Raw genomic sequence first — 12,420 nt, forward strand, 5'->3', positions numbered from 1 at the left:
CGATGAGGCACATTTTGCCCGTATGAAAGTGTATATACCCTCGTTAGCATAAATGCTGAGGGTATAAAAACTATTCTGAATTAAAAATAAACGCTGTGAGTGTGCATTGCAAATAAATATTTGGGAAAAAATTGTATTAGGGTCTTGGAATAGGATGAAAATCGATGCTTAGAGCTCTAAAAAATGTTCTTATAAAGAAATCGATAGAAACAATGTACAAAGTAAAAATTGTATACCTAATTTGGTTCAATATTTTTAAGACTACAGCAAAAGTACAAAGAAGTCACATTTGATAGCTATATTAGTCCGAAACAGAAGAAATATGGTAAAGATAACTCAAACTTCTGCCTTTCCAATTCAATGATTGATATTTTATCTGAGGAAAATGAATGGAAATCGATGAATTCCCCGCAGTTTCGTTGGCTGTGGACATATACAGCACCGAAAAAAACAAAACTCCCACCGCTGAACCCTTCACTTCAACCACAAAAATATAATTTTCAATTACTCTCCTATCGTTATCGGCAAAATAAAATTGGTTGGTTCTATTCAGATGAACCGGAGTGTATATTTACTTACAGTGACTTTAAAAAATTTTGTGTGATATTTTTATCGAAGATACCTAATCCTAAATTAAAACTCATCGAAATATGATACAGGGATATGAATTTGTTAAAAAGTCATCACCCTAGTAGTATATTATTTCTTGATAATAATTTGTTGTTGTTAAAAACATTATGTACAACGACAATAGGTTCTACACTTTGTGGTACAGTACATAACAAAGTGGCAAATAATGTTTAAAATGTTGGTCCATTTGAATATACATATTTAACGTAGACCATAATATGCTATTTCTCAAAACCACATTTGAATATATTAAAGAAACTTAAAATGCTGATCTATCACAAATTCTTCGAATACAAAACCACAAAGAAAAACATTTTGACAGCCTTTCTTGTAATCACATATAAATAACAAATAAATTGCTAAGCTTTATTGAATATCCTATAAGGGGATAGATATACTATTCTATAGGCTTCAAAAAAACAAAATAAGAAAACCCTCTATTGAATGATTGAAGTAAAGATAGCATTTCAATTCAATCATTCTCTTATTCACAACAAAACAAAAAATATCTTATCTTGCAGAAAACAAAAAAAATTGGCTATGAAAAACATAAAATTTGCATAGTCTGCATTTAGAAAACGATTGTATATCTAGTTAGTCATTTCGTTTGTTACTACTGAACAATCAATCTATTTTCATGTACTTGAAATCTTCCACCAACCTGTAGCCTGGCCATCTGACAACTCAGCTTTAATAAGTAAAGCAAGTAACACATAATTAGAAGACCAGAATTTTCCACATCTTTGACATAGACTCGCTAAATGGTGAGCAAATGCCAACCAATCCTAGATTTGTTTTCAATGTGAAGCGTGCAAATGATTCGAAACTAGCAAACTGAATAGAACTTTTATTATCATTCTCCAATCAATCTACTATGACAAAAAACGAAAAAAATATCGACAATATTCCCAGCTGATGATACGATTTCTTCTTCACACTTCTCATTTACATAAGACCACAACATCAGCAAAACAACAACAACAACAAATGTATGTATCAAAAAGAAATTCTAATTTCAAATAATCTGTAATTGTACTTACCCAAACTGAAGTGAGCCATGCCCAGTACTCCAATCAATGTGGCAAGTAGACTCTTTGGTGCCAATATTGAACAATATGTGGCAGCCGCCACCCACATTAAGTGGCATGAGAGGGCTTCCATTGCCTCAAAAGGAAAACACCACCAGGCATTTCTAAACAGGCAGAAGCAGCACCAAACAGCAACACACACATAGTAGCATCATCCGAGAGTAAGGCAAATAAGACCCATGTGAGAATGTAGCATGAAAAAAGAAGAAAAAAAAAACAAAGTAGTTGAAGATTATTCATAGGTAATGACGAAGATGAAGCAGAAAAAAAAAACAAATCAAACAGAATAACAAATAAGGCGGCAGGCAGGCAGGCAAGATAAAACAGAAACCTGTCAAATATGCCACCGTAACCGCTCAACACCACACAAGTGGCTCGTACTCGGCTAACTAAATCTTGGCAACTTGTACTTGTATGTGTGAAAGACCACACGTCAAAAGCTATAACGGAATGCAAAAGAAGGTTTTGGATACAGCTCACAGTGGTGGGTTATGACATTTTGAGATATCGAATTTCAAGTTCTCTGTTACTTTGGTCTACCTTTAAACCCTAAACAATGCATAGTATTGTTATTGTTGTAGCAACAACTTCGTCTTCCTTGACGAAGGAAAGAAATGTCATATGAAAAATGTTATAAAGAAAATATTTTTCATTTCAAATTTTCATAGAACGAGAATCCAGTCCCTGCTGTTAATACATAATTTTTTCTTTCTTAAAAAACATTTAATATTTTAGTCACTCTGTCTAATAAACAATGCAACGCAAAATATTAATTTACTCCGATGGAATTTCAAGAGCGCCACTGTCAATGTCATCAAAAAGGTCGTGGGGTGGGCGACCGTCAACGGTGCAACCGACACTTTGTTTTCTTATATGTTCCATCCAATCAACGGGCCATTGACCTGAGTCTCATGGTGCGGGCAATAGAAAGGATGTCATCAAAGGTAATAGAGGGCTTATTGTTCGTTTGCTTCTTCCTGTCACGTGGAGATTCTTTCAAAGCTTTAATGATCAAAGAGGCAGCAGAAGGAACAACAACAGGTCAAGCATACTGTGATTTTCAAACCCTTCCAGTCTTGGCGTTATTATCACCAACTTTCTTTTGGGGACAAACCCAAAGGACCAATTTTAGGGGCCAAGGAAGAAGTGGCGCCGACTTCCCCGTCAACGCAGCGCAAGTAAACTAACTTAACTTCAGTAGGATTAAACTTTGGCGGCATGGTGATTAACCTGGACTTTTAACAACTCCTGAAAACCCGAAAAACGAAAAACTTACAGAGGCGGAATAGAGCATTTGTTCTATAAGCTGAATTAAGAACAGATTTTCAAACTCTCCGATTGTTAACTTTGCCTATTCAGTTTTAAGAACCACTCTTATCGATATCGCCGATGACATTTTTATTCCATCAGAGACTTGGCTTTCCGCATATCGTCAGAAGGACATACACTTTTTACGATCAGAAATGTGCCTCATTGGAATAGATTCCACTTATGATAAAGACCAAATCCATTATAGAAAAATTTGATTCGCCTAACCATTTCCGTCCGTCTGGTTAGTGAAATCGATAGCTCTCGCATAGAGTTTAGGAATTCCCGACTTTTTTTCATTCCCGGGAAATCGGGAATGAAAATTTCTCATTCCCGGGAACCCGGGAATTCCCGGGACTATGGTAATTCGACTTCGTGGGGCATAGACATGACAGATATTATTCCTGACTAATTAGCGGAGGTTATATAAAACATATTTGTCCAACTGCTGTCCGATTATATTTTTAAAGTCAACTATATTGTATGTTCTTCTTATGATTCGAAATGCGTGTTGATCATATAACAAATCCGTTTATAACGAATTTTTACACGGTTGACCTTTTGGGCACATGGCTTCACAATGGCAACACGTTGGCACCAATGATATAGAGTCGTACTTACATGAACATATGTACATACCATTTTTATTACTGGTTTCCAACATTATACACACATACACATTATACAGTGTTTTATATTGCAAACAATAATTCGAATGGATCACAGCTTTTATATCTTAGCCAATTAATATCCTTCAAGAATGCCACCAATAAAAATTTAGACTAGAACAACCATAATAAACTAAAAACAAGTAGGAATAGCGTTAAGTTCGGTCGGGCCGAACTTTTTATACCCTCCACCACAAATTTCAGTCATTTCGGTGGATTAATGTGGCCACAACCTTCAAAATACCGAAAATCGGAAGGTACTGTTCTATGGGGGCTATATGATGGCGTGGACCTATACCTACGAATTTCTGGGGGAAGTTTTATACCCCAAATAAAGACTAAATACCAAATTTCAGCCTTCTCGGTGTGATAATGAGGCCAAAACCTTCAATATACCGAAAATCGGAAGATATCGTCCTATGGGGGCTATATCAAAACGTGGACCTATTTATACATTTTATGGTAGAAATGTTTCTTAGCCTCTGGAAATGCAAAATACAAAGTTACAACCGATTCTGTTGTCAAATGGGACTAATACATTCAAAATATATTAAAACAAGTAACAAAGTATCAGTCAGCTGAGCCGACAGAGATATACCCTCAGCCACGTACCCGAAGAAAAAAAGTTAACACAATTCTTCTGTAGGTTTTTTAGCTGTTGGGAAAATTTTCCAGGATGGAAAGGGCCGCAAAAAACTGCATGTTGCAACAAAATTCAGAATGATCCAAGACGAGTGAATTTTTTCCAAACTTTGGGTAGGGTGTACCCATAGGAGTGATCCGATGTAGTACATATTCGGACCTAATACAAATCTGTAGGAAATATTTTTTTCTTTATTAGTCTATGGAAATTTTCCTTACAGACTATATAATTAAATATATTGTACTTAATTTTCTGAATTTAAATATATTACAATTTTACTTTTCAATTTACAAAGTTTGAGCTAAATCGATTTCTCTCTTAAAGGGTTATTTAACACATTAGCCAGTTTAGGTGGTGCCGGTAGGATTTTCTGGACCTTTTTGGGTCATTATCCCAGGAAGTACGGACTTTCCCACGAAAAAAAATTACAACGTTGTAAAAGGGCCGCAAGTGCAAATTAATAAGATCAGAGAGGAGTTGTTAAACTATACTTTTTCCAAATTTTGTGTGGGAGGTACTCAAATGAGTGGACCGATATAGTCCATATTAGAACTCGATCTATGCCTGAAAGTAATATTACCAATAGCAAAGTTTGGCTCAATTCGGTTATTCCCTCCTAGAGTTATCATGCCCACAATCTTGGCGAACAATTTTGAACCTTTGTGGGGGAGGTACCGGAAGGAGTGGACCGATATGGTCTATCTTCGAATTTAAACTAAGTTTGGACAAAATATTGAAAGACCCAAAATTTTAACCAAATATGTTGATCCGTTCGAGAGTTATCGTGCACTCCAACTACGACACATGGTATTATATGGGTTGTTTGCAGTTTTCGTGCTGATTTCTGAAGCAGTATGGACTTGCTCCTGAAAAAAATTATATCGTCGTAATGGGGGTAGTGAATACAAGTGGCTGCAACAAAAATCAAAGCGATTCGAGAGCAGGCCTTAAACTGCACTTAAGCAAAATTTTGTGAGGGAGGTACCCGAAAGAGTGAACCAATAGGGTCCATATTGGAACCTCATCTATGTCTGGTAGAAATGTCACGATGTGCAAAGTATGGACTAATTCGGTTACTCCCTTCAAGAGTTATCGTGCGGACAATTTTTCCGAACATTTTTGAACATTTGTGGGGGAGGTACCTGAAGGAGTGGACCGATATGACCCATCTTCGAACTTAAATCAAATCTGGACAAAATATTTCTATACCCAAAATTTGAACCAAATCGATTGATCCGTTCGAGAGTTATCGTGCGCACCAGCCAGCCAGACAGACAGACGGACAGACAGACAGACAGACGGACGGACATTGCTAGATCGACTCAAAATTGTGTGAAACGGATATCGTACAAACATACTTGGGGTCTAAAACCATTATTTCGATGAGGCACATTTTTGGCCGTATCAAAGTGTAAATACCCTCTTTAGCCTAAAGGCTGAGGGTATAATGACGCGTACTTTATATGGGGCGTTATATGGGGGCTATACCAACGTGGACCTATATAAACCAACTTTGGCAGGAATGCTTTTTGGCCTCTGGAGACAAAAAATACCAAATTACTACCAATTCGGTGGTAAAATGGGACAAATATCTTAAAAATTCCTTAAAACGACGACGCGTCACGCGTCATTTTGTATGGGGGCTATACGAAAGCGTGGAACTACGTAGCCCGCTTTCAATACCAAAAGTCCTACGTACATATAATAGATTTTCCCAACATTTCATCCACCTACGTCAATCGGTTCGGACGCTAGAGTGATTTCCACAGACGGACAGATGGACGGACATGGCTATATTGATGTAGAATTGCTCGCTGATCAAGAATATATATAGTTTTTGGGGTCTACAATGATTATTTCGAGTAGTTACAAACGTAGTGACAAACTTAATATACCCCCATCCTATGGTGGAGGGTATAATTAAGAATTATGTGAGGCTATACAGACTTCGAATTCCAAAAAAAAAAACCAATTATCGAGAAGACCAATACATACATATGTATTTTATACGAATTATGGCGATTTTTTCAATGGACTCGCAATTACGAATAAACGGGCCACGAATTATCGCCATTCTACTATATTTCCAATATTAAATAACTATAAGGCAAATAATATATGACTTATACATGAAAATACAAATACCCGTATTCCCGGGAATTTCAAAAAATTTTCCCGGGAAATCCAGTTCAAAAAATTTCGGGAATTCCCGGGAAATCCCGGGCCGGGAATTCCCGACCAGAAACTCTACTCTCGCAGGAAGTAACCGATTGTGTACATACTTTGTACATCAATCGATCTTAGATCAAGTTACGAGATGTTCTTCGGATATTTATTTAAAAACAAGTAAGAAAAGTCTATAGTCGGACGGAGCCGACCATGGGATACCCTATACCACTATCCCTGGACAATCGCTCTCCACGGAACTTCTTTTCAATGATTGTGAAAATTTAATTATCAAATATCAGAGATGTAATGTATAATACTTATGACCAAAACCAAAAAGTTATCTAGCATGACAAAGACATTTTTGTAGCAGGAAAGGAAAATTTAGTTCACACAAACTAAAATGTAATGAAACCGCTACGTTATTGAAATTTTTACCAATTTCACACAAAAGTTTCAGTCCATTTAACCCGCTAAGTATTCTCTGATCTTCACGTTGGTTTGTACGCTTCTTCTTCATCATAAACTCAAAATTTGTTCAAAATTTTGCGAGTTATTATTTTGACCTACAGAGCCGCTACAAAATTGGTTAAAATTTTGTTTTTGGTCCATTTCATCCCCTGAACATTTCACGATCATCACCAAAAACTAATCATTTCTATTCTGGCCCGAACCCAACCTCCTTAAAAAATTCGTTACAATCGGTCCATAATTGCGGCCTTAAGCTTGTTTACAATGGACGGACACACATCGCTAAATCGCTTTATCTCGTCGACATATGAATTTTGGCATACCAAATATGGGGTCTAGGACGAATATTTCGTGTTGTTACATAAACTTTTGGAGAGACAATATGTAGCATGGGATAAAAATGTGGTTCTCTACACAGAACCCATTATATATTAGGCAGTAGGCCCGTTATCTAGCAAACACTTTATTGCAATTTACATCAGAGGATAGGTCAGTAGTTTTTTCCATATGTAGGCTACTTTGCGAAATATATATGTCCTCAAGGAATTAAAATATCGACCAAAAATAAAATTTTTATATTTTTCACACAAAAGTAATGGTCCATTTCACCCGCTAAAGAATATCAGATCATCATTCAAAATTGTAGGCATCTTTTTCGACCTATACTCTTACCCGGTGCAAAATTTCGTGACTATTGATGTATAATTGCGACTTCTAGCGAGTTTATTATTACACTACAAACAAATAACGGAATATATTAGGCTGTAACTCTGTTATCTGATCATGCACACCAACATAATTGGCATCAATTGAAAGGACAAGCGTTCCACTTTCAAGTATGTCTCACTTGTCCCGAATGTCACTTCCAGGAATTAAGATATAAACTGTATATTTAAAATTTTCACAATTTTCACACAAAAGTTTTGGTCCATTTAACCCTCTAAATATTATCCTATCGCCATCTCAAATTGCAAGCTTCTCCTTTGTGATATACTCTTACCTTATTTAAAATTACGCGTTGATCGGACTATTATTGAGACCTACAGAGCCGCTAGAAAATTGGATAAATATTATGTTTTTGGTCCTTTTCACCCGCTAAATATTTCACGATCATCACCAATAAGAATAGGGATCTATTCTGATCTGAACCCGACCTCCATACAAAATTTCGTGACGATCGGTCCATAATTGTGGCCTGGAGCGTGTTTACAATTTATAATGGACAGACGGACGGACGGACGGACGGACTGACGGACGGACACACATCTCAAAATCGCTTTATCTCGTCGAGATATGAAGATTGGTATACCACATTGGGGGTCTCCGACGAATATTTCGCGGTGTTACATGAATTTTTACCAAAACAAACTTATAATACCCTTTTCCACATTGTGGTATAGGGTATAATGAGCTGTTCGAAGATCGTATTGAAATTTTTAACGTCTGAAACAATAGTGGTCCTGATTACAATGTTACATTGGATAATGATCCAACAAGCTCTAAAACCTCAGATGGCACCAATTAAAATCACTAATGAACAAATATAACTGTGCACATTTAAGTGTGTCAAATTCATTTTCGCCGTCGAAATACGAAACAACCCCGCAGTCTTCCCATCAACAACACAGTCAGCACCTTACACCCCATGTTCGAATATGAATCATTCGGAATACGAGACAGCCCACCAGTTCTTCCAACAACAATGCAAGCAGCACCTTACGCCTCATGTTTTTGATTAACGCCCTAAAAATGCATCATTCCTCCAATTCAATTGCAGCGGTCTCTGCAACGAAGTCAGCGAAATTGTAGATTTTATGAACCGGAGAATCATCATGATCCATGGACCATCACCAGTAGCTTACAAAGTTACAATAGTTACAACGCTTCGTGAAAAGATTGTTCAAGAAACGGAGGAGGAGGAATTGCCGTCTCTATACACCAGCCAATGACCAGAGATGTACAGCTCAGACCGATAAGAGCAGATTACCACATCTCACCAGACATCATCATTGTACCACCCAGTCTGATAATCGGCGTGTAATAGCAACCAATCGCTTGGCTCAGACAATATTCACCTCGGATAGCTGAAAAAATTGTCCGGGGTCCTTACATACTCGAGTAACTGAGAAAACTTTCCGGGACATCATCACAGTTGTAGCCGCACTCTACATACCTCCCGGTAGAATATATGAAAGTATACCAAATATCAGCAAATGTGACGGAACATGCATCTTCAGGCGACGAAAATCGTTGACCACGCCTATTTTTCTTTCACCCAGATATCCCGTTTTTGTATATTTTGCGGATCTTACCTTATTTTTCATACAAAAACGCAGTAATTCCACATTCAAAGTCCCACGAGGTCACAAAAAATTGGTGGAAAATTGTATACCCCCAACTAAGACTAAATACCAAATTCAAGTCATTTCGGTGTTATAATAAGGCTAATAATACCTTTAAACCGCCGCAAATAGGGGGGTAAAATTCAGTATCAAACATCCTACTAGTAATAGAAACTTCTATACTAAATAAAGGTCTCTCTTAAGGGGTGTTTACACTAGTCATCAATTTCATATGACCCGAAATAAAAACATTCCATATTTGCTTACACAGACAATGTGAAGACGTAATTTTACTGCATTTTTGCTGGTGTGGACGCAAAAAGTATATGGCGAAAGGAAAATCCCCAATATTGCACACATTAGCGACTTAAAACGATGGAAATTTTCAGGACATATGACATTTTCAGGACATATTGCGAACTGTATCATGATTTCAACAGACAAGCGGACATATATAAACTTAAATTGTATGCTGATCAAGAATGTATATATTTATACTCTATAGGGTCTCCGACGAATACTTCGATGTGTTACAAACGGGATGAAATATTTGATTATACACTTCATATTTTGGAGGAGTAATTTTACTTACTTACTTAGATGGCTTTTATATTAAACAGAACGTGTTGTTCCATAAGCCGAACTAAGAATAGATTTCCAAACGCACCGATATTTTGCTTTACTTCTCCAATTTTGGATGCCATGTTTTGTGATATCTTCTTCAACTTGGTCTTTCGGAGTTTTGGCCTTCCCTTTTAAACTGTTTACTTAGACCAAAGTAGCATCTGTTGGCCAATATTATTCTTCGCTTTATTTCAAAACGTATGTTGTTAGTTTTATTTATTGCGATGCCGAGGTAGATAAAGTCATTTACTACCTCAAAATTTTAATTCTGAACATCAACAGTTGGTCCGAGTATACTGGACATCTTGCGTGTTTATATCATAAATTGTGTCTTGTCGCCGTTGACTGTCAGACCCACTTTGGTCTGCGTAGGCCAGTAACATTATATCCTTATTGTATACAGTGTCATATTTATCTCTATCGGTATATACATACATTCGCTTTTCGTTTGACCTTTTCTAATAGAATGTTAAATGGGTCACACGTTTTGCTTCTAAAGGTTCCGAGAGGTTCTTTCCTACTTTAAGAGCTGATCTTGTATTAGCCAATGTCATCCTGCATAATCGCATAAGTTTTGCAGGGGTACCAAACTCAGGCATGGCTTGGAACACATTTGATCGAATTGGGTTGTCGAAGGCGAACAGGTGGTATGTGTCGATCTGTCTTTCATGGGTCTTCTCCAGTATTTGGAGCAGTGTAAAGATCGATTTACCAGGTCTAAAACCGCATTGGTATGACCCGATTATGTTATTGACCATGGGTTTTAAACGTTCACACAGTACGCTCGACAGCACTTTGTATGCGATTAGAAACAGACGTATGCCTCTGTAGTTTGTTCACACCGTCTCGTCTCCTTTCTTGTGTACGGGACATATGAGGCTGAGGTTGGGTATGCTTTCTTTCTGCCAAATTTCCGTAATTAACTGATGCATACTCCTTATCAGCATTTCGCCATCGGCCTTGAACTGTTCGACGGGAAGTCCATCAGCTCCTGCTGCTTTATTGTTTTTCAGCCGATTAATTGCTGTCATGACCTCGCTTTGGCTAGGTGGAAGACATTCAACGTCGTCGTTTGCGATTGGTTCTGGTGTATCTTCATCACCGTCCATATTCGATACTAAGAGCTTCATTAAATGCTCCTTCCAGATCCTCAGTACGCTATCTGTATCAGTTACCAGATTCCCTTCATGATCTTTACAGGAGAATGTGCCTGCACCATACACTTCAGTCTGGTGTTTTACACTCTTGTAAAATCTATCTGTTATGTTTGCAGCTTCTCGACATGCAGCTTTCGTCCGGTGTTAGATCGCACTTTTGCCGCAACATTATGACGAGTGCGTACCTTTGCTGCTACAAGGAAATGGTCCGAATCGATGTTCGCTCCTCGAATCAATCGGACATCTAACACACTGGACGAGTGTATTCCGTCTATCACAACATGATCTGGTTTCTTGTTTTCCCATCGGGGGATATCCACGTGGCCTTGTGTATGTCAAGGTGTTGGAATCTGGTACTGCTCACTACCATGTTTCTTGCCACTGCAAAATCGATCAGCCTCATTCTGATGTCGGATGTTACCTCATGAAGGCTGAACTTTCCGATCGTGGGACCAAAGACATTTTCTCAGCGGTCATATGCTCTCTCTAGGCGCTCGTAGAATATATCCTTGGTCTGTTCATCTTTCTCTTCGGTCGGGGCGTGGGCGCATATGAGACTGATGTCAAAAAACTTTGCTTTCATACGGATTGTGGCAATTCTCTCATCAACCGGAGTGAAGCTGATTTACCATAAAACCAACACCTAGCTCATATTTCGTTTCATGGCAACTATAATACAGTGCGTAATCGTTTGTTATTTTTATATCTGCCCGGTTCCATCGCACTTCCTGTAAGGCAATAATATCAGCTTTGTACTTAACAAGTACATACGCCAGTGCGCAAACTGCACCTTCTATGTAGAGAGTCTTGACATTCCAGGTGCAGATTCGCAGATCATTAAAACGTTTTCGGGGTTTGTCGACTTTACAGGGGTTTGTTTTTCATCTTTTTCTTTATTTTTTCATAGTAGGCGGTGTTTTGACGGGGTGATTTACTAGCCCAACGCCCAACCCAAGTTTTTAACTTGCTTATGGGCACATGTTAGCTTACAACCTTTGACGGATGTTAAAGGCAGCTCCCCAGGTGACACCACGGTGAGGTCAGTGTCCATTTGAGATGAAAGAGGGACCAAGATAAATACTGGGCTTTGCCATGTTAAAGCCGGTCAAGACCGTTGCTTGGTATCATTCGCCCCCTGCGTCACTCGTATTAATTTTACATTCTGGATCTATGTTCGCTATCTAAATGTCAATTCTTCTTAAGGATGATTTAAATTTTGATCTTCAACGGAATAATTTTGCTCGCAAATCTTCAAAAGATTGATTTTATTTTATCCTAACAATCCCGAAAAACCTTTAAAAATCCATGTTTATTATGGCCTAT

The 12,420-nt window shown here is 37.8% G+C and overlaps 1 protein-coding gene and 1 pseudogene across 2 annotated transcripts in view; both read right to left on the minus strand.

Annotated features, from left to right (window-relative positions):
• Nucleotides 1-12,420, minus strand: part of LOC141395246 (uncharacterized) — a 365,020-nt gene that overhangs the window by 103,925 nt on the left and 248,675 nt on the right. For both annotated transcript variants that reach the window (XM_073970877.1, XM_073970876.1), the window contains exon 9: nt 1,671-1,822. In XM_073970877.1, the coding sequence (XP_073826978.1) occupies nt 1,671-1,822 (152 nt within the window). The remainder of the gene's footprint in view (nt 1-1,670; nt 1,823-12,420) is intronic.
• On the minus strand, nt 2,463-2,970 carry LOC141393320 (large ribosomal subunit protein uL11 pseudogene; annotated as a pseudogene).

This window comes from Musca autumnalis, unplaced genomic scaffold (genome assembly GCF_047663935.1).
Source record: "Musca autumnalis isolate F117 unplaced genomic scaffold, ASM4766393v1 scaffold_2, whole genome shotgun sequence".
NCBI lineage: Eukaryota > Metazoa > Arthropoda > Insecta > Diptera > Muscidae > Musca > Musca autumnalis.